The sequence below is a fragment of the Osmia lignaria genome, chromosome 4 (assembly GCF_051020975.1).
Source record: "Osmia lignaria lignaria isolate PbOS001 chromosome 4, iyOsmLign1, whole genome shotgun sequence".
NCBI classification, from domain to species: Eukaryota; Metazoa; Arthropoda; class Insecta; order Hymenoptera; family Megachilidae; genus Osmia; species Osmia lignaria.
In genome coordinates this window covers 11,514,527-11,542,300 of record NC_135035.1, presented here as the reverse complement: position 1 = coordinate 11,542,300, position 27,774 = coordinate 11,514,527, and the positions used below count along the sequence as shown (strand labels likewise).

Sequence of the window (27,774 nt, the reverse complement as noted above, 5' to 3'; positions counted from 1 at the left end):
AGAATCGTCAAAGCTATTCGCTTAACTGACTCTCTCTTTCTCGAGACCTTTTCTCTTATCAACGCAGATATTGAAAAGAATTCCGAACAAGTACAGAGATAAATATTTAGTCGCGTAGCTTTCATCGCGTACAAAGGATTAGACGTTCTGGAAGCTCTTTGGATAGTGAAAAACACGCGAGATAAAGAATTCTCTTTGATGAAAAACGAATATTTTTTTCATCGAACGATAGCTAGTGCACGAATGGTATTATGATTTCGCGCAGCTCGTTACTTAAATGGTAAGAAGACCAGGGTGCGGTGACAGAAAGGGATAGTCGATGGAGGAATAAACGCATGACGTAAAGGGTAATGGAGGAGGGGAGTTGGCGAATGCGTGTGAGTGAACTGGTAGGAAAGGAAACGTGGTCACGGTAGGGGTGGTTAAGGGGTTGGAATGTCTTGTCGGTCCAGCGTACCGCGATAGGTAGCCTTGAACTCGGTACAACGGCATACATCACCAAGTGATATATGTACCAGGTGATACACGTTCTCCGTTCTGAATTGGCGAAAAACCAATCGGGATTCAACTATCCGCTGCTTCGTTCTCGAGCTTCCTTTCACGAGGTCGAGACTTTCGACCCAATTATCGAAACGGGACGACGATTTCGGCTGAAAATATTGCTTTTACATATTTGATGACGTTTAATGGGAGAACAAAAATGGGTTAATAAGTAATGTAGAGATTCGATCGTCGGTTATCTTGAAAAATTGCTCGTTCACCGCGGATGAATGGTCTAGAAACCGCTTCGAAAATTCACGCAGCTGCAAAATTACGCACGGACAGAAGCGTTCGCTAGCGAAACAAGGAGAGGATCGTGTATCACGCGATCGAATCTAACGCAGGTGGGACACTACGAAACTGTGTACGCCGCTACGAAGGACCGGTCGAAACATCTGCATTTTCCCTACACGTGTTTTCGGCCCGAGCTACATGCATCGTACGTGTACGCGTGCGCCCTCGTTTACGTTTCTCGTTATTATGCATTATCCTTAGGCCGTGTTTTACTACAATTCCACGTTTAACGCGCCAACGATCTCACGCCGCCGTTACTTACGGGGCTTCCTTACGTCTCCTTCCTCCCCTGCGGCAGTCCATTAATTTTTCAACTGTAGCCTCGATTCTGCAAACGCGGAGGTGTACGTAGGAGAGGCGAAGGAGACGTGCACAACGCACGGCATCCTGAATATGCACGTTCAAGGGCAACTGACTCATAGACTCCGATGGCGTATTCCATAGGAAACGACACGTTCAATGTATCGTCCACCGATAGATAGTGGAGGGGATGAAAAAGACGTCGTGCCGTTTCTGCTGTCTCAATGGCGCATCGTTGAATGAGAATAGCAACAACGACAACGACAAGAACGTCGACGGCGTAGTTGAGGGATCTATCCTTTTCTAAATCGTTCGCTCGTTATTCGACACTCTGTTGCCGACTGGTCGGCTTGGCCCGTTCAATTGGCGTTTAAAGAAAAATAAAATAGCTCGCAATTACGAGTTTTTGCGCAGTTACTTTTAACAGGGAAATAGAGCGCGAACCACCAACCGTGATTCATCGCTCAAACGGTCGATTTTTCTTTTTCAAACACAATTGCGCGTGATGGGATAAACGCGTTTTATTTCGATACGCTTTATCGTCGAACCGATTTCGATATAAAAGGATTAACGTTTTACGCTCTCTGTCTCTTCTCTCTCTCTCTCTTTCCCTCGCTCTTTGTTTTTTTTTTTTTTTTTAATTTTCGAGGCATCAACGTTCGAGAGAGTGTTTCAAACATTTTTCACGTGGAATTTATTTCGCGACTAGTTGGTCGGTGTAAAGCTTTGCACCCTGGCTGACGGCTATTTACCGTGAATTATTCGACCAAGGTCAGTGGAACGTTTCTCCGATCCTCTGGCCCCGTCGAAGAAAACGCGAGGATCGGGAAAACGGTTTCCTCGACGGTGCACGGAAACATTTCTAGGCAATCTAGTCGAAGTATAGGTGCCACAGCCCTCAGCTTTGGCTCCTAGGAATCCAATCAATAAATATTACAATGGAACCCCTAGAGAAGTAGGGGAGCGTATCCTCCTCTCACCCGGCTCCCTCCATCTCCATGTCGTCTTCCGTCTTTCTCTCTCTCTCAGCTGCTACTCCTCTTTCTGTCGCGTCGGTGGAAAAAGGATCTGTCCTACGTCGCGCTCTCACAGTCGTCGCGTTCCTCGTCCTCCTCGTCCTCGACTACGTCCGCGAAACTTTGCTTCTTTCTCTCTCTCTCTCTCTCTCTCACCTATCTTTCTTTCTTCTTCTCTTATTCGGTTTTTCCCTCGCTTCAAGCTCTTCTTTTTCTCTCTTTCTCTCTCTCTCTTTCTCTCTCTTCCCCTTTTTCGTTCCCTCTAAAACTTCCCCGCCGCCCTTTTCGCTCGTTTCGCCCGTTTCCTTGCTCTCTCGTTCCCTCGCCCTTCCTAAGCTCCGCACCAACCACCCATTCGACCCACCCTCCACACCCTCCCTTGTCCCTCTCATCCAGCGGCGTTTACATTTTACTTTTCTAGTAGCGAATTAAAACCGCGTTCATGCGCAGCCCGCGGAAGGGCGTAATGATTTTTTGAGGGGCGAATCGAGTGGGGTCGCCTACAGCACCGGCAGAGGGGGTAGTAGTAGCTGCGGGCGCGAGCTTAGGCAGGAGCAGGACGGCAGGAGGGTTCCACGAGACAGGCCGCCGGCTGCCGAATAGATGGATGGTTAGATTCTAGCCAGTCGAGAGACTGGGTACGTTCGAACGTATTACATGGGAATCTCGGAGGTATCGGGTACGGGAGGCGTGCGCGATCATCATCGTAAGTGAAACACGGAGTAGAAACGGTGTGGCGGGAATTTCGTTTTCGCGAGACTTACGCGACCCTTAAGTCGTTCGTCTACCGGGGTATAGTAACGGTCCAGTACGGAACCGTGGATGGTCGGGACGGCGGTCTCTGTTCTCGATAATCCTCGAGCACAGGAGTCGCGGGAATCGTCTTTAGGAGTAGTAGGCAGTGGTGGCGCCTTTAAAATTCCAGCTCCAGCACTTTTAATTGGAAGTCGTTAGCTTTGCGCATTTTCGTCTCGCGGGCTAAGGGGTGAAGTGGGGGGATGGGAGGCTCATAGTAGGAGAGGAGAGAACCGAGGGCGAGAGAATGACAGATGGAGAGAGAGGGAGGATTGCGAAGGAGAGAGAAGAGAAAAGAGGTGGGCAGGGCGGGATGGTGCGGGGTAAAAGGGGAGGCACGGCCGATGCGGCCACAGGCATAAAGCTCCCCACCAACTCGGCTTTGCTTCTCTTTTCTCCTTTGCTCTCTCCTCTCCCTCCCCCCTCTCTCTTTCTCTCTCTCTGCGTACGCACTATTTTTTAGTCCGCACTTATTACGACAGATGTCTCATGCTCCGATAAAGAATAACGGCGGCCGGCGGGCTCCGCTTCCCCCCGCGTGCTAGTCCTAACCAGGCTCGGGAGCTGCAACCCGTACTCTCGGTGCTTCTCGGTTCGTGGTGTCGCCGTGACACGACACGAAACGATACGACACCGTACGTTACGTTACTAGCACCTACTTACTCCAATCAAGCTTACGCACCTACACACACGCGTTCACGTTTTTTTTCCCCTTTTTTTCTCCACCCTCGCCACGAGGGCTCCACCTCCCTCTCCGTGGAACGCACTTGCGGAACGTGTTGCGTCGCCGTGACAGTGACTTTGTTCCTCGACGTGTCAACGGCTGGTTTGTCTCTGGTACGCGATCGAGCCCACGCGCGATACTCTGGCTCCGGTAGTGGTGGTGGTTATAGTGGTGGCGGTGGCGGTGGTGGCGGTGGTGGTGGTGTCGTCTCTCAGTGAAAAGTAGCGGTGAGAGAGCCTTCGCATTCCGGAGTGGAGCGCGCGACAATTTGCGTCACGGTGGCTGCTTGCATCCCGAACAGAGAGAAACACGTGGCTAGGTGGGTCGTGCGTGCGAGAGACCGGTTTGAAATTCCCGCGTGTTCCCGCGAATCCCTGCCTGTTGACCGCGCGTTGCCTGCCCGCCCCGGTGCGCTGTTTTCGTATTTCGCGGGAACACTAACACCGCGACCGTGAATAAACGAACAGAGGGGAAGGATGACGAATTAAAACACGCGAAAGCTCTTCTCTTCGCTCTCTCTCTCTCTCTCTCTCTCTCTCTCTCTCTATTCTTTCTCGCTTTCCCTTTCAATCTTTTTTCTCTCCCACTCTCTTTACTTCTTTGCTTCTGTGTCGACGACAACGAGGAGGAGCGGACCGTATGCCGCTTGGGCGTTGTATCGTCGACCAGAGTCTCAAACTTCTCCCCTCGTGTCTCGGATGCCTCAAGGCCTATCCTCTCGCGGCAACCCTCTTCTCTCCTCTTGTCTTCGTTCAGATCGAACGCGAGAACGAGCGCGCGCGCACAATCGTGTATGCGTGCGAGTTTCGCGACGCGTACGAGCGAGACGCGAATAGCGAAAAAGAGTATAAAGAGTGTGTGGCTGGTTTTTAGGCAACGCGCGCGACCACAACTGTCGTTGCTCATTCCGTTCCGTTGGTTGGTCGGTTTCGCCGCAAGATAACAGACTCGCGAACGCATGTACCCAACGGATCGCGTATGTAGTTGTTTCTCGTCTACTATTCGAATGGTAGGTTGCGAGGGAACGCGCGTAAAAGCGGCGCCGCCTGCGCTCGAAGGATGCGCTTCTGAATCGCGCGAACGAGGGAGCAGAAGGAACGGTACGCGCACGTGAGCAGTGTCCGACACGACAAGTGCCGCAAGGTAAACCACCCCCGTGATCTTCCGCTTCGGAGCAGAACGTTTCCTTCGTCGCAAGGGTGCAGATCCATCTTCGTATCCTTCTACGTTTCTTTGAAAAATCTGCTTGTTCATCTCCATCCTGCCGCTCTCTTTTTTCCTCCCGCATCTTCCTTCCTCTCGACCCGTGTCACTGTCCGCGTCCGTCCGTCGCCTGTGTCTGTGTCTACTACTCCAGCTCCGTCGGTGTGTATACGTGTCTTTGTCGGTGTCTTTCTCCGTCAGACGGTGGCTCTTTCTCGTTCCTGTCGGTCGCGTTCTCGTTCGTCGTACCGGCGATCGCCGGCTTTTCGTACGTTTTCGTGCGGCCTCGCTGCCGCGCCGCGACGACGTACGCCCGCGTCGACGGAGGCACACAGCTGCACAGTCGTGACGTGACGTTTCGGGGGTTAGTTCGCACGGTATGTGACGGAGAAAAGAGGCCACCGGTGGACACTGCTGCTCCAACGTGCTCCTTCGAGGATCGTCGTGTGCGTTTCCGGTTTTCGAATACCTCGTGTTTCTCTCCTTCTCCCTTAAACGCGATTCACCTCGTTCGTTACTTCTTCTCTCTCTCTCTATCTGTATCTCTTACTCCTTTGGTGCCGCGTGACATGTGATCCTTCGCGATTCTCTCTCTTGATCGACGTCGACGAATTACCAGCCTGTGTTCCTACGGAAAAGCGGGAAACCAACGACGCACTTATCACCCTTTCCCTCTGTCGTCTCGGTGTACGCGTCGAACCACACGTGAAACCGCACGCGGTTGCTCCGTTTTCCCTACTTTCTTCTTCTTTTTCTTTCCTCTTTCCTTCCTTCCTTTCTCCCTTTGATCCTTCATTTCCTTCCTGCATTCTTGACCGATGAAATTGCACGTTCCCCGGACCATTCGCCGCGCGACCGTCTTGTCAACGTGACCGTATTTCATTCGGCACGTTCCGATCGATCGATATACGATCCGAGCACAGATTTGTGGAAGATCGAACGGGACAGGAAGGACCGACGCGACGTCTCGATCCGGATCGGTCCGTCGAGAATGACTTTCCGGCACGAAGCAGCACTACTGGCCGAGTGTAGGGGACTTTTTCGCCAACTTGTGAAGTGCGCACTTTTTTGCGAGGTGGCGTTGTGCAGATAAAACGCAGAGCGTTTCAATTCGGTTCATTGTTTCGGTCATTAGCTTACGCGGCATGACGAGTGATAGGTGTGCTTTCACGATAACGCATCTACTTTCTTCGAACTGTGATTCCTTTCTGGATAGTGTTGTGAATGTGCCTTAGAGATACGAAAACCTTAAGAGCCGTGTTTAGCCGCGATCGCCGAGAAACAGGTACCGTATAACGAGACCGATCTCTTCTTACTCTCTTTCGATCGTTGCCGATCTCCTGTGTTCTTCCACCAGGCGAGTTTCATAGTGACATATTTTTTTGGGTTTTTTCTCGTAACTTTTTGCCTATTTTCGCGAATCATTCTATTCGAAATCCAAGGAAGAAAAGTAATCCAAGAAAGAGAAAGAGTAACGATGCACTTTTTTTCGGCTGTCGCGTCACTCGGAAGAAATATATTTAGCAGCGAGTATGGTAAATAACTTTCTTTCTTCGTTGTCCTCTAGATCGTCGACAGAGTTTCTATTATCAAAGCGTTGCTCAGGATTTTCATGAGACTGTGAAACTTATCTCGAATTCGTCACACATAAATTTAGAAGTACGCGATAGCGAATTTAAAAAGTCTGAAAACAGTTTCCGAATCGCAACCCGGTTTATGATAAACGATCGTGGAAAAAACTTTTTTTTTCATTTCCCCTTCTCCCGCGCTCTGATAATGGACCTATGTACGTATCCAAAATATTGCTAGCAAGTATGTATGTACATATGTGCTATGGGCATTGGTTGCGTCTGCTCTCTTGGCCCCTGACCGTACTTACTTTAATAACTATTTCTTCGAAGCGACAAGTTGACCAACGCAAAAATACCTAACGAATCAGCGATACGATATCAACGGAAACCTTATAAAATAGTAGACGGGGTATCCGTGCTGTCTTTTATCGTTAATAACGCGTTATAGAATATTAAAGGAAACAAAAACAAGAAGAAAAATGTAAAAAGAAACAATAATCGGCGATCATTAATTCCATTCTATATCGAAGCTTTTGTCATGACACACACCACTACAAAACGACGCTAGCAACGAGCACTGTAAATTTGTTTTAAGATCTTTCCTTTTTTTTATCATTTCGCTAAGATAACACTATCAGCATACATTTAATGCTTGCGCTTTTATAAGTGGCTGAGAGAATTATTTAATCGTATGTTCTGGCTTCGCTCCAGCCTGCCGACCTAATTTTTTTCTTCTTGTATGGTGCAAATAAAAAGTAGTGTAATCCATCGCTTCACTTCTATTTTTACGCCATCATGCACTCTTTCGATTCGTATTCTTCGTCTACGCTCGACGTCGTTCGGTTCGACATTTCTTCTCTTTTCTTTTTTCTAATTCGCATCCATATTTCGTTAGTGTAACCAGCGCGTCGAATCGCGGCTTACACCGCGAGATTCGCAAACTTCTCGTACAGATCGTTTCAAATTTTTATACGTGGACGCGTTCGTGTATCACGAATTTCCGTGCAAAAATAGAGCAAAATCTCGATCAAGTGTTGTTCCATAATATCCGCACTAGCGAAAAGGAGACCGCGCTTTTTCTATTCGTGTTTTTATATTCCGCCGGAGCGAACGATATATGTTCCGTTGTACGACACCTTTGGTCCACCACTCTAACCCTTTCCTCTCGGCTAAGCGAATCGCCACCGCATTAATTCGCGAGTTACATAAGTTTTCGTGACTCTCCGAGAGTGTAAAGAAAATTAACATCTGTTCTAATGCCACACCTACGGTAAACATGCTGGTTAAATACCGTGCGATGCCGAAATATTATATAATCCATGATCCTCGTTTATCGAACGTACAAATTTTCGCGTTTTTCCCCCCCCCCTTTTTTTTTAGTTTGTACTTTTTATTTCATCTCTAACGCGGAAAGGTCGAGGTCACCGATGCTCGGTCACGCTGCATGCGTGTTGCAACAGTGTTTTCCTCTTTTTTTTTATTTCAAATCGACGGCTATCGACGTTTATCGGTGTTTCAGATTTTATCAGAGGGCTTATCGGGACTAGAAAGTTTTAAGAGACCGGTAGATTTCGATTCCTGTCGAACAAGCCGATCCTAGAACCGTCCGTTAATGCGTTCCTTGATTCATTCGCCGGGCGAAACATAACAGTTTTATTCGACGATAAGATAAGCTCGACTGGGTTTAAATAGCGTACATTATTTCTCTCTGATTATAGGTGAATAAACATAACGATGGTAGATACGCAACACTTTTGTCTGCGATGGAATAATTACCAAAGCAGTATAACGTCTGCGTTCGAAAACTTGAGGGATGATGAGGATTTCGTGGACGTCACACTGGCCTGCGATGGCAAAAGCCTCAAAGCGCATCGCGTCGTACTTTCCGCTTGCAGTCCCTACTTTAGAGAATTGCTCAAGGTAAGATAAACCCCTTTCGTTTCCATCGCCCTCTGTTTTATTATCCCGAGTTTCTTTTATTTTTCCTCTGGTCCGTTCTTTTCTCTCCGTTTCTTCCCTTCTTCCATCGCTCCATATACGTGTACCCTCGTTTCAACCCCCTTATCGTTTTCGACTCGATCTATCGAGTGCAACGTCAATGTTTAACTAATGCGAGAAAATGTCTCTTTTTTTTCTTCCCTGCATCCCCTTTTGCAGAGCACACCGTGTAAACACCCGGTGATAGTACTTCAGGATGTAGCGTTCAGTGACTTGCACGCGTTGGTGGAGTTCATCTATCACGGGGAAGTGAACGTGCACCAACGTTCCCTTAGCAGTTTTTTGAAGACCGCCGAAGTCCTCAGGGTATCAGGGCTTACGCAACAGACGGACCAAACAGACAGGGATGAGGTAAGAGAGCATTCCAGTCTCCTCCTCTTTACTCCTACTCCTTCTCTTCCTCTTCGTTCATAGTTCCTCGAATACACCATAATATCAGCCATCCGTGTAATATCGAGGCCCGTACCTCGTAAATTGATTATGCTTTGCATGTTATCTCTGCGATAGAGACGCGACTTTTAACTAAAGAGCGCCTTATCTCGCTGCACAATGTGTATCCATCTTGATTCCAATCCATAATTGTCATAGGTCAAGCAAACAAAGATAACCGGCTGTTCGTTACAAATAGAAAGCGAGCAATCGTAATCGTGTTCCCGGGAGCATGCGCGTATGTAAAGAAATTGTCGTATATTGAATTATTTTCTTGCAAGAGACGCTTTCTTTCATCCGAAAGCGGACGAAATTTCCATCTACCATCGCTTCTTCCCTCTTCTTTTTCGTTCTGTTTCCAGCTGTCCCATGTCCGCGCGTTAGCTGCCGGTGGTAATCATCTTCCCTTCCACGAGAAATTGGAAGAGAGCTTTCCACGGGGTGGTTCGCCACCCACGCCGGTTACCTCGACGCCAACCACCGTGCAACAACTTCTACGCAGAGCACAGATACGCAGGAACGAGAGACGAACGCCGGATCCTCACGATGAATCGGCGAAGAAGCCGAGGGTGCCGTCGCCGCCGCTGAACAACAACGACGCGACGCCCACGGATTTCTCGATGGTGAAGAATAATCATCTGTCGAGCAAGGTCGAGGGTAACGGTGTACACGAAGAGAACAGCCCCCTCGAAGACAACATCAAGTGTGAGCCACTGGAGCTGACCGGTGGTAACAGCGGTAACGGTGGTAACAACGAGGACTCGTCCGACTCTGGAGCAGCGGCGTCGGATCGACCACCGGCCTCTGCCAGCAGTAACGAGCACGAGGTCGAATCCGAGCACACACCCTCCTCGAATTTTCTGTCAGAAACGAAAATTTTCCCGCCCACGCCTGGAGGCTTTAATTTCAGTATGGCAGCGCTCGCTCCTGAGCACACGCCATTGTCAGGTACGTAAGCAGATTGCGTTTCCCTTGGGCCTGTACGCATTGACCAATTTTATTTGTCATCTGCGTTTTCCATATCATTTCATTATTCTTTTTTTTAATTTTTTTTTCCATTCATTCAACTTTTGTTTCGATTCATTTCATTTCATTTCATTCCAAACATTCATCACTCTTTTTTTTTTATTTGTTATCCATTTTCGTTTTCATTCGTTCCTCACGTTTCACGATCGCAGACGATTCTTTCGTTGGAGTAATTGCGATGCTGCGTACAGGCCGTTGTTTGATCTCTAACACCGAAAGAATGTTCGTTGCTACGTGTGACGATAGTGAAATTTCCAGGATTGGGCCACGGGTTTCAATCGCCGGACTTGGCAGGAACTTCGCAAGGTAAGAACGTTTTACTATTAGCTCTGTCCTGAAAAATCATTAGAATCATGCCACCGGAGAACGCTCTGGACCGAGAGAAAGAGCTTTTCCCCCCTTGCTGCAATTATCCTGTCCCTGTGTGTCGATCGTTGTGTAAATCACATCCGAGTAGATTCTCTCGTGGCATTGATTTCTTTTGATTTTCCGTTGGGCATTTTCTCTATGCTGTTCCATTTATTTTCCACCGACAGTCGATACATCGTGGCCGCAATTGTCTGCGGTGTAGCGGTTCACTCTAATAAAAAAAGTAACTAAAAAAAGACTTGTGCAGTTATATCAAACACTAACAAAATCACGAATTACAAGAATGAATTTTATATATATATATACATTATACATATATAAATATGTATATTATTTATTTGGTTGCGGTGAAAGAGCACTACTGTCTGCTTGGACGATTAAAACTTCTTCTAATTGGCATGCGTTACAAAAATCATTGATATCATCATTCCTTATACGGTACATACTTACGAATCGCCTTGCATTTGCATTTCATGATGTCATAACTTCACTTATATTTTTTTTCTTTCTCTCGCCCGCGCGATTATCAACGAATTCGCGCGACGTTAGAAGGAATTTATCTGCTGACCTATCCGTTTCGTGTGTCGCTATCGGTTTGGTTCCCCTTCGCTCTCTTCCTCAAACTTCGTGGTACCCGTTGAGCACCAGATAAATCTGGCCGGACTTTTACAGACGTAACACTATTTATCATATTTCGGCATATAACGACAACAAATCTGTTTAAATTGTTTACGACGTTTGCTCTTTGTACCTCTCGTAAAACGAAACGAAAACACGTACACGATCGATACGATTCATAGACAATCGCGAACGAGAAGAGGATCTTCTTCTTCTTCTTCTTCTTTTTCCTTCCCTTATGAAACAGCAAGCAGCAGATACATTCGCTCGAGTCAAGTCGTCGAATTCGCTGCGATCATTTTAATTGGCACCAAATTCCGATGAACAAAAAAAAATATACCATCATTGTTTGGCATCACTGTACAAAGTATCCGCCGCAATCGCTACCATATATAATGTCTAATGAAAAGCATAAGTAAACAACCATAAAAAAAAAGAAATGCAACGAAATATATCCCTGTCCCCTCTTAAATGAAAAAAAAAAAAAAGAATAAAAAATGATAAGCACAGAAGAAGTTGAGACGATTAACGATGCAGCGACAGACTGTTCTCTTTGTATAACGAGTAGTAAAAGTAGATACTATCCGATACTATCATACGAAAATGCTTTTTTTTTTCGAGTATCGTGAGTTTTCGCGTCAAGCGTCGTTTATCGATGACTGATGATCGTTCGCATTATTATTTATTATACACGTGCCGTGCTCGTATTGTCCAATTCGTCGTCAAGTTTTGTATCAGTGTTGTCCCATTATTATGAACGTTTGGTAACGGAATACAAGCCGCTACCGCGATATCGCCGATACGACAGCATTATGACATTGCTTACAATATTATTATTATTATTATATATTTGCAAATATTATGTACATATATTTATATCTTTTTTCTGTATACATGTATACATACGTATTTTGGTTACATATTTTTATCTATATCTATATATATATATATCATATTTATATATTATACACGTTTCTTTTTATTATATGTATTTTACAGACGTTATCGTACGTACTAATCCGAAAGTTTACAGTTACACCCGTAATTGTACGTAATTATAATTGTGAAACGCTTCGTCAGGAGAGAACACTTTGCAGCTTGCTGCTCGTTTCCAATTACGAAAGAGGATGTGATAGGTCGACCAAGTTTGTCACACTCTTTTATATTATTCGAGCGACATTTGACCCCGACGTGCGTACCATATGGTCGCGTTATTGTACATCTTTCGACTTATTGGCGATCTCTATTTTCTGTTTTTTTCTTCCCCGTTTGAATTTGCATCGACCGAAGAAATTTGCCCAATCTATCGTAGCTCGCGACGCGGTCTACGCGTTAGGGTGTCGTTCTCCAGGGTTGGGGGTTAAACGTTAGACACAGTTAATAATGATAAACGTGCGAATTTTATCGGGAAAGGGCCAGGTGTCCTCGTTTCCATAGTAAGAGGAAATATCCTGATGATAGACCAAGTGAAAAAAAAAAAAAAAAAAAATAGCTTTTTGCTTCTTTTTCTCTTTCTTCGTTATTCGCGAGACAAATTAAGAATAATTTTCACGGCATTACGACATTGCCGTGTCTCTGTATCTAGGAAAGTTTCGTCAAGAAATTGGATAGATTGTTCTGCGCGCCTTGAGGCGATCGCGTTCGCAAGGAGAAGAAACGGGAAGGAGGAGGTTTTTAATAAATGCATTCTGACAGCGTGTCATTAAGTAAATTCAGGTGTGGCCTCTCGCCGCCTTCTCGATTAATATTTGAACGACTGGCTTATACTAGGTTAGTACTGAAAAAGTTATCAGGGGCCGTCGATAAGGCCGCAGATGTTATCCGCGAAATTCAAGGTCCCTCTATCTCCGACGGACGTGGCGAACTAAACATTGGCCTAACTAAAAATACGACGACCTTGGTACGCCACTCACGTTCTTTCGGCGAACAGCGAATCATTAGACACATTAAATTATACGTGGCTGGTTTCGCGAGGTTGACTTTGACCCGTAGTCTTAACCCGTTCGATCCTCTCGCGACCTTTTCTCTCTTCTTTTTTCCAAAAATCATCTCTATCTCGCTCTTTCACTCTCTTTATCTGTCAGTTTTCTCTGTTCAGCAGACAACAAAACGCAGCGAACGAGCGTAGAGGTCGTTGCGGTATTTCGATGCAAAAATAGACGGGTTGTTTGGACGATTCGTTAAAAACGATATCCCGCGTCATTCTTTTTCCCGTTTCGCAAAAATTTCACTCTTTTCAAATTGAAATTCTAAAATGCAGGCATCTCTAATCGGTCACTCGCAGCGATTTCTACGTTCAAGTTTGTTTTTTCTTTTCTTTTTTTTTCGTAATTTTATCTCGCTAAGGCTGAGATCACGGCCGCGTTGTATGCATTCGAATCTTAGTACAGTTTCTGTACCGACAGATATATTTTTCAGATCGAATCGAGCCAGTTGCAGCTCCGTGATTTTGGCAACGTTTCAGCCGAATGAACGCGCGAGATAGTTGCAGGGTCGTCGGTCCCGCGAAACTTTCCACCTACTCCGTGTTCGTTAACGACAATAACGTCGAACGATCATTCTCTTTCTCTCTTACGTACACACAGACATACATACTAAGTTTGTGTTAAAATTAAATGCTGACAGCGGCTTCGATTTTCAATGTGACTCCAATCTGCCGTATTCCGCGATGCTTGTTTCTCGACCAGATAAACGATCTCGAACGATAAAAGTAATAGTGATAGTGGTAATAGTAGTAGTAGCAGTAAAAACGGCGATACTTATCAGACGTAATCGAAAGAAAGGAGCAAGGGTCTAGAAGTTTCGTAGATCAATTTTGGAAAGACCGTTATCGGGCCGGCAACGAGCGATAAAGTGAAATTTTATTCGCGTCAGTGAATCGCGTGTTTCGGTCCACCGTTTTAATCGTCTTCAATTCGTAATGGTCTGGTTACGTAAAAAACAATCGTGTGCCAGATAGAAAGTACAACGTACGACCACTTGTCGCGCGATCAGCCTTAGAACAGCGCGCGTGAGCAAGCTTCTTTGTTCCTCTGACACTTTTGCTCGCTTCGTTTAACGTCTTTTTATTCCAACAGCCAGGCGGCTGCGAGCATATGGCAAAAGAGTGTGTCTGTTGCCCGTGTATGTTTTCTAGCCAACATTAGTTTTGCTCGACGAAAAATCTGCTCTTCGTTTTTCAACCTTCCTACTTTCTTTCTTCGTTTCTTTCTGGCCACCTCGGGTTGGAGGTGTGTTTTCGAGCCGGTAATCGATGGTATTCGTTGCTCCGTTATGCACAATTTTTATAGATCAGCGAGAGGAAATCGCTCGAAACAATGGAAATTATACGATCGAGCCAGTTAACCTTTCGCACTCGGACTACGTTTGTTGTTTTCGTCTCTTCTCTTTCCCGAAACGTCGTCAATTTCGTACGGAACATTTGAAATTAAAATAAAATTGTACGGCAGACTTTCGCGCGCGGCCCCACGATCGACGATCATCGACCACGGCATATTTTACGCGTATTTCTTTCGCAGCCAGCGAGGTCGCGTTTATTGAGCGCGGCCAAGAGCAGTTTTGCATAGAGCAGCCGACACGCTCCGCAGAAAGATGCGTTTATCGCGGTCTAATTTTAAATCTATTCATTCTGCTCTTTTCTCTCTCCGCGCCTCTATGTCCGCGTTTCTCGTTGGTTTCGATGTCATTATCGCAAAGAGAGGAGAAATTCTTTCCCCGGGCCTAGATATTCTTAGCTTGTATCCCGCTGAGCACTAAAATTGTTTAAATAGAGCCGGATTCGATGCGTCGCTAGTAACGGCACCCGCCACCATCCCGTTCCTTCCCTTTTCTTCGACCTTCTCCTCTCTTTTCCGCTATTTCCCTTTATTTTCCTTTATTTTCTCTTGTTCGTTTTTTCTGCTCTTTTCCGCGAACGCCTGCGAACCGCGCGGTAACCTGTTGTAAAAGTCAGCCAGGCTGCATAAAAATAGCGGGTGCCGGGCTCTGGAGTCGAGGATCACTTTATCCTCTTTCTCCGTCTCTTTGTATCAGAAGAGGGCGCGTTGCAGCGCATCGAGCAAATATTTATTTCACGGGACGTTCCTGGTACCGGACATGTTCCGCACGCTCGACCTATTCTACTAGTTTTCCTTTGACTTCGCAACAATCGAGCAAATTCCTCGAATCTGTGGCTATCTCTACGCCACGTCTCTTGTTTCCCCATCGTGCGATCCACCTTCAGGACTTTCCACGCCATTTTCTTCATACATTTCCGCGAAAACGAGCCTTAAGAAGGGAGGAAAGGATCGGTAACAGCCGTATCGTTCGATACGCTGGACAAACTTGTTCCGGCAAACAATAGGTGCGCGCGTGGGGTGAAAAGGGATGAAGGGGACGGCGACGTTATATCGAAAGACTGGAGGAAACTAGTTTGAAAAGAAATTTCGGGTTACGTAACGTTTGCTAATGGCCTGTTTGCGAAACGTGGAATTCATGCTGCCATCTGGCGACGTTGGCGATTCCGATGGTGTGCAAAAACCTCTCCTCTGCCTTCTCTTGCTTACGTGACGTCCGCGAAGTCCTCCTTGCATACGTCTATTTACTCGATACTTGTTCGTGTCTCTGTCTCTTTTTTTTTGTTTTTTGTTTCTTTTTTTTTTTTTTTTTTTCGTTTTTTAAACTGTCTTATTCTCTTGCACTCGCCGCACACCACGTACTCGCACATTCAGCCATTTGTCGTTGGTCGTTTCGGTAGCCAACCATCCGTCTAGCAAGTTGTCAATTTACTTTCGGGTTGCGGGCGCGGACGCGAACGCGGCGCCCGCCAAGGCCAAACGAAAGTTCGTTCTGAACCAAATCCGACGGAATTTTTTATCTGTAGTATGTACTTATCGGGGACGCCCAGGTCTAGCTGCTTGTTTTCGCCTTGTGCTATTATCGATGATGAACTTGAGGTGACCTCGAAAACTGCGCAACAGTGAGCGTGGGTGTGACAGAGACGGGTGGAGCGTGACAGAACGAGAGAGAATGAGAATCGGGGGCGGGAGAGAGAGAGGGGGGCCTAGGAACGACGGGTCAGGGAGGGGCAGGAGAGCAAGAAGAGAGAGAGAGAAAGGAGGGGGGCGTTTACACTTTCGCTCTATATCATTTGCTGTCATGGCTCGATCTTTTTTTTTTGCAATACTTTCCAAAACGGCTGATACGTTTCCATCGAAGAATTGCTTTCTGGTCGCTGAGTCCATCGGATGATCGAGAATAACTAAAATCGTGTAACCTGTCGATCGAGTCGACGCAACATTTTTTATTTTTTTTTTTTTTTTTTTTTTTTCGCAAATTCGCGCGAGTTACGTAAGAGAGCCGAGAGGCAAAAGAACTCGCGGCGATCGATCGTCGATCACCGCGCGGCTCGAAGCGTCGTCGCGAATCCTCCTCGTTCCGGGATTGTTCGCGACGGCTTCGAGAATTCAACGAGGCTTGTTTACGTATCGGGTGGATCGGGATCTCTCTGAGAGAGGCGTATACGGTTCGAGACAAGGTGAAGGTCTACTTGGTTGCGGTGCTTAATTCATTGAGGCACTTTAGTTTCGAGCCTCGTCGCTACTCCCATCAGTGTACGAGCACGTTCCTCTCAAAGAAACTGACCCGCTCTGTTCTCGTTCTTTTATCCGTCCCGTATTTCATCCGTACTTTACGTAATTTTACCGAGCTGCATCTACTTATTGCACGGATTTTCCTCCAAGGCGGTAGTAATACCCTTTAACGAGTACGCATAAATACGATTTTCAATATCCGAGAAGACTTATCGTTTGATCGCAGTGATTTCGCGAAACGCGCAACCGCATCCGGATAGAAAGACGACCGCGGTCGAAGGAGAAGGTAGTTCTTCCTGACGTCGTCCTCCTCCTTGCTTCGCGACTCCCCATCTTCCTCCTCCTCCTCCTCCCCCCACTACTGTCCACGTAACTCTTTCAAAAGTTCGTAAGACTAGCGTAACCAATCCGGAAGCTACTTAGATTTTTCTCTCCCCGCCGATCCCTTGGCCCTATCCTCTACCTCTCTCTCTTTCTCTCTCTCACACTTTCGTGTTCTCCTCTTTGCAACCCCTTGGCCCTCCCTTGGTCGTTGCGCTCTCTCGGTTTCGTAGTCGCGGTGGTAGCGAGCTATCGATCGCCGTGGCTCTCCGCGCTTAGAGTCAACATCAGTCATAATACAGCGCAACGGCATACGGGGGTTATTAAGAATAATACGCATCCTAGGTATATATCCCCTTCCCGGCACCACGGAAAAACGGGGGAAGGTCGTGGGGGGTTGCGTTGCTAGGGTAACCGGCTGGGTAAAATCCCGCAAAGAAGAAGCATCGCCGTTATGTTCCTGCTCTTGCTGTTGCTCTTGCTCTTGCTCTTACTCCTGTTACTACCGTTGCTCTCTCGTTGTATCGACATCTCATCCTCACGGACGTTATACTGGCTTTTATGAGACGATGAATGTACACTCGCCCTACCTTCCTGAGCTCCCCTATCCCACCTTTTACAACCCTCCTTCTACCCTTCCTTTCTCTCTTCGTTCCTCGTCTTCTCGGTGTTCACGATTCCTTTTAACCGCTGGACGATTAACAACATCCGTATCCGTTTAGTCGTAAAGCGAGCCGCATTTCTGTTGTTTCCTTCTTCTTCTTCTTCTTCTTCGTCATCTTCTCTTCTTTTGTCTCGAACGCGCTGCCACCCCTTCTTCTATCGCGACCGCGAGCCTTTCGGCGCGAAACGAAACGAGGGTCGTCAGAATCGTCGGTACTTTAATTGATCAGCGCGAATCTCGGTTGACATCTCGGTGGACTCAGCCCCCTCCTCTTTGGTTGCAGACCGGGAGGTCGCCGAGGAGGACGGGGGTTGGCAGTCCGCTACCAACGGAGACGGTCAACGGCAAACCGGCCAGTCGAGCCAAAGTACAGGAACTAGTCAATGCGAGATGGTGCAGGGACACCAGCAACACCAGGAACTGCCCATTAGTGATCTCTTAGACGACATTAACGATCAGATGCAGATCGTGCTCAAGTCGGAACCTCTGTCGCCGAAGATCGAAGAACTCGAGTCTTGTTTGCTCACGGAGCAGATCGATCTGCAGTCGGATCGAAGTTCAGCCAACGTGGCTAACAGTCAGCAGACTCGTCAACAGAGTACCAACAGGCCACACCAACAACAAGCCAGAACGGCGTCGAACGAAACCATATCTTTTGCCGATCTACGCTGGCTCACGCAGAACGGTAATCATCAATCGATGCCAAAGCTGCGCGAAGTTTCACGGACGAGCATCGACCAAGAATCGAAGCATTCGCATTCGAGTCGTTCGATCAGTGGCACGTACTGCAGCTTTTGTCAGAAGACCTTTTCCCGCGCGTGGTCCCTTCAAAGGCATCTGGCGGACACGCATTTTTACGTGCCGCAATCGTTGTCCTGCGACCAATGCGGCAGGAGTTACAAGTCCAGGAACAGTCTGGTCAGTCACAAGAGCCAGTACCACGCGAAGAAAGAGCGCAAGGAGCACGAGGAACAGTGCGAGGTCACGTATTTACCAGCGTCCATGGTTTAGTGACCGAATTCTCTGCGCCGAGGTTCCGTCTTCCGCCCCGAGCCATCAGATCCATACGAAGCGGACCGTGCGAAACGGAGGAGCAAAAGCACGAGGGAAAACGTGCACTGTTTCGAAACTGTCCACGTTCGCGATTCCCGGCATGAGAAAGGAAGCAGACAGTTTTCCATTCGCGTTCGAAAACGTCCCGTTCGATGCTTTTCGTATAAATCGTTGGATTAAGTATTAATTTGAGATTTTCATATAGTATATCCGCCAGTAGCTTCGTCCGTTGGACGTTGTTTTGCCATTTCGTTCGCGAGAAACGATCGCGTTACCGTGATTAAAGCTAGTCCCCTTAATCTTGAAACGAGTTACCTCGATGCACGCCAAAGAGAACGGTTAGATGTTGTTAACACGCGCGTTTCCTTTACAAGATTCTCTGCTTCGCCGTAAGCTAGTCGATGAGATTGCACGAGGAAGGTGCAGTACCATCCCTTGCAAACCGGAAATACATTCCGCCATCTGGACTATACCATGCCAAGTTCGAACGACTGTCTTTTCATAGCAAAATCGATAGTTTTCTCCTTCGGTACGACTGTGCTCTTCTTCATCTACCCCCGAGTTTACTAGCCAGAGGTAGTTCACCCCGCGTAACCGACCACGATAAAGTCTCAACCCTGTAGCTTTTCCCGTCGATTGCACCAGCGCTGCTGGTGGCTTCCGCCTCGTTCGAGCCAACAGTCGAACCGGAAGCTCTTGCCGACGGAGCGTTTTCAAATGTGACCCATCTATCTGTCGAGCCTCGAAAAATGAGCTCTCCTTTCTTTTCTCGTCGTTCCGTCCGCTTCACCTTGCGATCCTTCTTCGCCTTTCTCATGCCAGGGCGACGATCGTTTCTGGCCCGTTTCTTTGTTTAACAGTAAAAGGACGATGCTTAGAACCGTATTATCGTGAAAAATGTCGTTTAGAGATCAGTTAAAAAGATAATAAAACACGCTTCGAAGGAATGGAAATTGTGTTGTTTCACTGCTAAACACCAGTAACCCTGGGCGGTGGGATAGAGTTGTCGGGAAACGTCGCGAGATGCTCCTCTCCCATTTAGCTGCGTTTCTTCTCGTCATGCGCGTCGAGATTGCTGTGCGAATCACAATGACCCGACCGTGAAACAATGACCAAGAAACCAACTGTTCGTTTCATCGCATCATTCCGTTAGACCAAAAATCACATACTCTTGTATATATATATATATCCACACACGAATTACCTACAAGATCTACTCTGCTCTGTCTTGCTGTAAATAATATGCATCAACATGGATACATCTCTGGTGCTCTGAAAACACTAACGTCATCGCTCACGATCGTTCACTGGAATCTTGGAATTGCTTGCACTCTACTATCGTAATATGCTAAAATAAAACCAAAAAGAGCACAACGATGAATCGTGAAAAAAAAAAAAAAAGAAAGGTGTACGGCACACGTTGCCTTTCGACAAGGAAGAGCCTTCTGCAACACAGTCGCGAGCCATTGTCATTGCGTTTCGACTCCACCTTTACGGATGCATATTGCAAACGCATTGAGGAGAATTTGTAAATGTTTCTTTCTAGTGGTTAGAGTTCTAGAGACAAAACGAAGACGCGCTGCTTCGCAGAGCTGCGTGGATCGATCGAGATTAAGTAGAAAATGGTGACAATGGTGAGACGACGACTCGCAGAAGGTACTTTCCTCGGAAAGCACGGACGTCGTATCGTGTTGTAACAAAAAAAAAAAAAAAAAACACATACACGCACACAATGAAAAGTAAAATGGGCATACGATGAAGATGCTGTGTGTCTGGTAGCACCTGCAAGCATATTAATTACGTGGTTCCAAAGTAACGCAAAAAAAAAAAGACAGTTTGAGCACGGCTTGGTCGGGTGACGGTGCAACGTGCGCGACTAATCGAGAGGAGGGCGCACGAAATTTTTCTCTCTCTCTCCCTCTCGGCTCGGATAAAAAAATGGTGGTAGATGGTGGTGTAAGAATGAGAGAACAATAACGAGGACACACGCGATATTGCGTGGCTAGAGAGAGAGACAAGACTCTATTGTGAGCGGAGGGGAACACACGACGCTTTCCTCGTTCCGCGTTAAAAGAGCGTGTGTCCGACCTACGATACGTCCGAGATCTCTGGACGTTCGAGCACAAAACCAAAAGTAACCCCTGTGTGTCTCTGGTTCTGCCGCCAGGTCAGTTGGCCGGCAGCGGCGGCGCGTCCGATGAGTTTCGATGCGAGCCTTGCAACAAAATCCTCACCTCCCTAACACGGTTGAGGCGGCACATACAGAACGTGCACACCAGGCCCAGCAAGGAACCGATCTGTAACATCTGCAAGCGGGTTTACTCGAGCCTGAACAGCCTCCGCAACCACAAGAGCATCTATCATCGCCAACACAGCAAGAACGAGCAGCAACGCAAGGAGATGGAACAGATGCGCGAACGGGAGAGAGAGCAGAGAGAACACTCTGAGAGAGTAAACTCTCAGCAGCAACAACAACAGCAACAACAACAACAACAACAACAACAACAACCACCCCAGGACCAACAACAATCACAGTCGCGATTAGGATAAACCCCCGTAAGATCGACCAGGGGTGCCGAGTATCCGTGAAATCATCTCTCGGTCCTCGAATCCTCGTTGATATTTCGAGGACGAGGGATCGATCGAACGTTGGCCGTGACGTTTACAAGCGGACAGACCATTCGCAGATAATCATCGACGCGTGTACATATCTCTGGACGAGACGCGAGGTCGGTGTTTCGCGTATACTTTTCGCTCGAACCGCGAGAATCGCTTACGTTTACGTCTACGTCGTTTCGTGTACGCGAACCCCGTTAGAAGAATCTCTATTTTAAAATACGCTACTCGAATCAATCGGTTTCGTACGGCATCGATATTCTGTCGCTCGAGATTCATCTGATCGAGAAGGATAGGCTGCGTTACCGCGGATCATTCGCTTTAGCATTTCACCCCTCCACGACGAGAGACTGGGCTACGGGTATAGTGCTGTCTTTGAGTTCGAATCGCGGGGAAGACCATGTGATAGTAGGCGATACTGTTATTATTATAGTTTTCCAAGTTTACCGTCGAGCGGATTTAACAAGGGTATATTGTACGAATGGCAAAGCGAAAGAGGGAAAGCTAGAGCTCGAATTGCGCTGGTGTCGCGCGGAAAGTTAATTTTTCTACTAAAGTTACAAAAAAGAGAGAGATATATATATATACATACACACACTTATATAGGTATAAATACGTTGCGTTGGGTGTAAATAATTAGGAACGTCGAGATTAAACTCCTCGCTCAGAGAGACGTTTTCTTTCAACTTTAGCTCTCGTGCAGAAAGAAATAGAGCAACGTTCCTTTGTTATTTTTCTATTTACTTACTATTTGTTCGCGAACGGTGGTGTGAATCGGTGGTAGTCGCTCTTTACTGAAAAGCAAGTCGCAGTACAAACGTCAAATTAAAGTATAAGTTAGCGTACCTAAGTTAATAATAATCGCGATGCTCTCCTTATCGACGAGGTACTGGACGCGCTCGCTCGCACGTCCTTTTCACATCCTGTTCCTGTCTTTTCTCTTCCTTTTTCCCGTCCAGACTCGTACGAGAATATGGGACTGGTCTCGAGAATACGCTCACATCTCTATCATGCTCGTTTTCTCGCTGCACACGTACCATTCTCATACCTGTCCATTCAGAGCGACGAGTAACGAGAGCATTAGAACGCGCGTAGGTACCTTAAGGTGCAGCCAAAGGAAATTACCTGATACCTGTTCTTGCGGGAAACGGTGCAATGAAAATACCGAAAACAAAACAAAAAAGAAAGAAAGAAAAAAAAATACTTTCGTTCCTTCTCGCTTAGAACACGCGCGAGAATCGGAATTTTGGGGAATCGTTAGCGATACCGGAAATAGTAACGAGAACGATGGGTCTGTAGCGTCGTTCCGTGTATACGCGACCGCGTTATCGACCCCGGAGAATAATTTCATTCGAGACAATCAACGTCGATTGCTAAATTAGCGGTTACATTCGGTTCGACCGAGATTCCGATTGGTGGTTCAACGATGGCATCATTCGCGCTACACGGTTTAGCGTTAATTCGAATTTACTCTACGTTCGAGACGCGTTTCATTTCCTATATTTCTCTTTGTTCTCTTGCAATCAGAACCGCGAGAAAACCGGAAAAACATAATGTGATAACTGCCGTGATTTTTCTCTCAAAGAAATTTGATACACTGGAACGTTCTATGATACAATCGATTTGAGGCTCGCGCGAAAATATTGAGGCTTCGAGCGTAGAATGTTCACGACGAAGAGCAGCGTCTCCTATTGCTTAGTATGTAAATAAAATCTGTTCGATCGAATAAAAAGAAAAGAGTAGTATAATAAAATACTAGACGCCGTAGAGCGCGCGTGCGTGCGTACGTACTCGTGTTAATGAGAATATCTTTTATATCTAAATTTATTATCGATACGAATCGTAACTACCTAAGTACATACAAATTTATGAATACGTACACACACGCACATACTTAGTACATACTTTGTTTCTTTTATCTCCAATATCGTTGTTTCTTTTCTTTTTTTTTCTTTTTTTTTTTTTAATTGCTCTTATCGGGCTTTTGGGGATAGCGTATGTCCAATAGTACTCACGCACGTATACGCTTATCGTATCCTTGTTTTCTTATTTCATTACTATTAATCAGATTGTCGAGTGAATTAATTATCGGTGACAATCGTCTCTTTATAATTCTTATTACATTACTATTATTATTATTATGTTATTATTATTATTATTATTATATTATTATTATATTATTATTATTATTATCGCAATTTACCATAATAATTTATGAAATAAAATGTTTCTTTTGTACGCTGAGAGAGAGCGGCCCCTCTTATTTTTCACGTATCGGAGAAAGGTGCACGCGGGTAACGTCGTGCCGCTCGTTAACCTTCGCAGTAGCTTGTTATGCAACCTCGGACGTTTTGCATTTTCTTTTCTATTCCTCTTTGGCCGCGTTACACCTCGTTGCCCTGCGTGCGCTTCCGGCCGACCCACATACACGAATACACACCCCGCCGTGATATACGTCGTGTTGTTGTAAAGCCCCAGACCCCGTGACACGTATATTCGACCGAGGTGCCTCTCCCGTGTCCGTCGTTCCCCGAGTCAATGGGTACGCGTGTTCACGCTCCACAGCACCGAGGGTCAGACTCTCGTGAATACGCCGTTATATCAGCCTGCAGGACGCGCACCATACCGTCTCGCCTCGCTCTCTATACATCTTCTTTCTTTCTTTCTCTTTTTCTCCTTCGAAGGGAAGCATTCCTTTCTTACGAGGGAATGAAAGAGCAAGAAAGAGGCAAGTTTCCGCGTCCCTCAGGTTCGGACGAAAGCGGCTGAACCCGTCTTCGGGACCCACTTGTTTCGCTTTCACCTCGCAACGACCGCGAGCTCTCCGTTGCATTCCTCGGCTAAAGCTGTTCTCTCAATTGTGTTTCGTGTTTCGTGTTTCGCATTACCTTGGAGCGTATACACAGGAAAGGAACGTTACCTTAACGTACGTACAGAACTTGTAAGAAAAAATCGCTACGGAGAATGCAGCGGAGACCTCGACTCAATCCACGGCTCAGGGCCGCGCAAGAACGTGCACGCGCATCGATAACCGTGCCTCGTGATTCCTTGAGAATCAGCCCGGCTTCCGGTGCTGACGATCCTTCGATCGTTGCCTTACCCAACGGTCAATGACAAACCAGAGCCCCGAGCCACCTTTCTCTCTGCGATCAGAACGATCAAACGGGTAAAACAGAAAAAAGGAAAAAAGGAAAAAGAAAAGAAAGAAAGAGAAATAGTAGACGCGCAAATATTTTGAGCGGCCGCATTGCGTTCTTGTGGCCGGGGGTTGAACGAAACACACCACGGCCATCAGCGGCCCCTCGATACATTTCGAAATTCCTTATCGTTTATCCCGAAATTTGTTACCCTTTATGCAGCCCCCATGTTCACAATCTTCTTGCCTCCTATACCACCTTGTTTGTTTCCTCTGTTAAACCCTGTCACACCTCGTACGATGTACCAACGCAATCCATGATTTGCCTTACAACCCCACCGCCCCAAAACAACCCCCGGCCCTGCGCATTGAAGAATACCATCAGCGTACACTAATCTTGTCCAGTGATATTAATGGCAGTCGTATCTTTGTTCTTGTTTGTTCCCGGTCCCGCTCGCTCGGCTATACGTTCGGCTCTGGTTCGTCATTGTTCTGTGTGTACCTACCCGCTACCTTCACGAACACGGATTTGCGCTGGGGGTCCATCCACACACGTGGCTCTCCGTGTGCCTCCTCCTACGCCACAAATATTGGTTCGTAACGGAAAAATATCTTTTCTTTTTAATTGGGTGTCGATATTTATAACGGACATTGGTGCTTGGTCTCTCTCTCTCTCTCTCTCTCTATTTTTCTCTCTAATTCTCCGTAAACTCTTCATAAATCTATTTTATTTACTGTTTCTATGTCTCACTTTTATTCTATTTTTTTTTTCTGCTTCAAACATTTCTTACACCTAACTCTGTCTCTCGTTTTACGCTACTTCACGTACTATTTCATTTTCATTTCTTTTTCTCTGTCTGTCTAACCTTAAAATCGTCTTTTAATGATTAAAAAACTATCGTCATTTCGAACCGAACGGAAAAACGAAAAAAAAAAAAAAAAAATGAATAAAAACTAGCAGGTCCACCGTCGGCGATTCTCGCTATGAGATTATCGCACCCTTTTCATGGTAGCTTGCTGCCACAAGGGGTCTGCTATACCTGCGACGTTTGCGGTAAAACCCTTTCCACGAAGCTCACCCTGAAACGGCACAAAGAGCAGCAACATTTTCAGCCCCTGAACAGCGCGGTCTGCGCTCTCTGCCACAAGGTGTTCAGGACGCTCAACAGTCTGAACAATCACAAGAGCATCTACCATCGTAGGCAGAAATAGAGCCGGTTATCGTCGCGTTTGCTCGCATCGTGTCGAGGAACACTGTAATACCGAGCTTAAGAGTTAGGGACAGAAAAACAGCGAGAGAAACGCATCAGTGTTGTGCCAATGGACGACGACAACGACGACAGCGACGACGACAACGGGCACCAGGGGACGGCACGAGAGAAACGACAGCATGTCCGCTCGAAGATCGCGGATCTTTTATTATATCTTCTCAGTTTCTTTCCTTTTTCGTCTATTCTATGAAATGTTACGCGACGCGCACGGTTACCTTTGTTATCGTCTCGTTTTCTCGTCGCGTTTACGGAATCGTTGTTACTGTTAGTTATTCAAATCGGTTGTTCGTTGGTTCCGCGAGATCACTCTGTTAACGTTTGCGATACATGGGACCAGTTGCGGTAACGAGATATCTCGCGCGTTGATACTTAATCTCGATCGAGAGAAGAGAGAAAGAAAGAGAGAGAGAGAGAGAGAGAGAGAGAGAGTCGACGAAGCAAAAGTGTCAAAAAAGTTGTAGGTATTTTGAGGCAAAGCAGTTCTTCGCGCGTGTACATGCTGTCCGCGACGAGGAGAAATCAACGTCCTGGAAATTCGAAAAAGGAACTGGCTTACAGAGAAAGAAAATCAGTGCTTCCAGACCGAAGATGATGATGATGAACGTGGCGATTTCGTGACATTTTTCACCGAGTTCCGACGTCGAACCACTGCACGGTGTATCTTATTAAATTAATCCGTGGCACGAGATTTTGTAGCGGGAAAAAGGCGGCGCCCTGCAAAACCTTGCCTCGATTTGGCCTCGGTCTTTATAGCCGGACTAATGTTATCAATTGTTAGCACTAAGCGATACGAAATGAGATTATCACGAATCGTAGAACGTAGCGATTCTCTCTGGAAACGATAGGGTTACGGTTCCTTGGCCAAAGGGTCGTATCATCCTTTTCCATCAGTAGTCGCGAAAGTCCGTAGGGGAATTGATCTTTCGGACGTGTCCCGTCCGGAGTCGCGAGGCATCATCGATCTCGAATCACTCTCAACGTACACCTCGAATAGATCAGATCGAAACGACAGTGATTTGACGCGACAATCGGGCGATCGATGGGAATCGCGTAGTAGGGCAAAATTAGGATAAATTGCATAGTTATTTTCGTCTACTTTTATATCGCGTAATTTTCTTGATCTTTCTACGACACGTAGGATGGAAGGGACACGTTCAAACCGTGGAATCGAGTCGCGAATCGATGGTGTAGAATTTTCGATTAAATCGTGCGAAAGGCTAACAGCATCGGACTATCTGAAACAGTTGATCGTTGTCGCGATCGTGAACATTTCGGGGGTACGTTGACGGTGATCGCAAGCCGGCAGCTTCGTTTAATCGTAGAGATTCCAAAAAGTAAATTTTCGCCTTCGAGACGCGCCTAGACGACTCCCGTATCGATACACGGCTTAATCGCAGACTATATACAGTAGGTAGATTTACGTATTGCGACGAATGAAAGAAAGAAAGGTGAGGGAGAAAGTGGAGGGAGGGAAAAAGAATACTTCCAGGTGTCAGAGACACCATCGTCCAACTAACTTTAGGCGGAAACGTCCGAAACGTTTCGACAAGACTGTAAACGAAATATTGATTAACCAGAAGACTCGAGAATTTTTAATTGTTTCAATGTTGATAGGGAGGGGTTGCAGAGTGACGGAATAAACAGGGAGGGAGGGGGTGAAAAATACGCGTTAAAGAATCAAGGGAAAATGTCCGTCGCGGATCGATGACGATCGAATGATGACACGGTTGTAAAAAGTAGATAAAAGATTTAAAAAAAAAGTTACAAAAAAGTTACGCAGAGTCAGGGTACCCGTGGCAGAGGGAACTCGTTCATTTTCCTTCGCGACGATTTCGTTGTCGTTCCGCGACGATCCCTAAAACCGGGGGGGGGAAGATACATTGATATAATATAATATAATATAATATATATATACATATATTTTATCTTAATATATTCATTCCATATTAAATGCTTTAGAGGGGTACCTTGCACACAGACACATATTCATTTCAAAGGTATATACCGGGCTTTACCTAAAGTACCTTATCTTATTAATATTATTTTTTATTATTCTACGAACGATTATAGTTACATACTCTATTACTATTATTATCGTTATCTCGTCGTCGTTAGTATCGTCGTACGTTTATTTCCTTTCCTTTTCCACGTTGTTTGTTGTTATTCGTCAACGTCGTAACACCACTCGTTACCTATTTCTTATTTGTTTCGTGTTTTAATTCGTTTCTTCTTCTGCCGTAACATCGCGAGTCATCCCGCC

The 27,774-nt window shown here is 46.3% G+C and overlaps 1 protein-coding gene across 13 annotated transcripts in view; it reads left to right on the top strand.

Annotated features, from left to right (window-relative positions):
- LOC117603369 (uncharacterized) overlaps positions 1–25,197 on the top strand; it is a 34,467-nt gene extending 9,270 nt beyond the window's left edge. The window contains exons 1-6 of one of the 13 annotated variants that reach the window (XM_034322436.2): positions 3,852–3,988; positions 8,162–8,363; positions 8,601–8,792; positions 9,233–9,818; positions 10,143–10,202; positions 17,722–19,896. In XM_034322436.2, the coding sequence (XP_034178327.2) occupies positions 8,178–8,363; positions 8,601–8,792; positions 9,233–9,818; positions 10,143–10,202; positions 17,722–18,449 (1,752 nt within the window). In that variant the 5' untranslated portion in view covers positions 3,852–3,988; positions 8,162–8,177 and the 3' untranslated portion in view covers positions 18,450–19,896. The other 12 variants (XM_034322434.2, XM_034322440.2, XM_034322435.2 and 9 more) reach the window with 12 other exon arrangements.
- Positions 25,198–27,774: the final 2,577 nt, after the last annotated feature.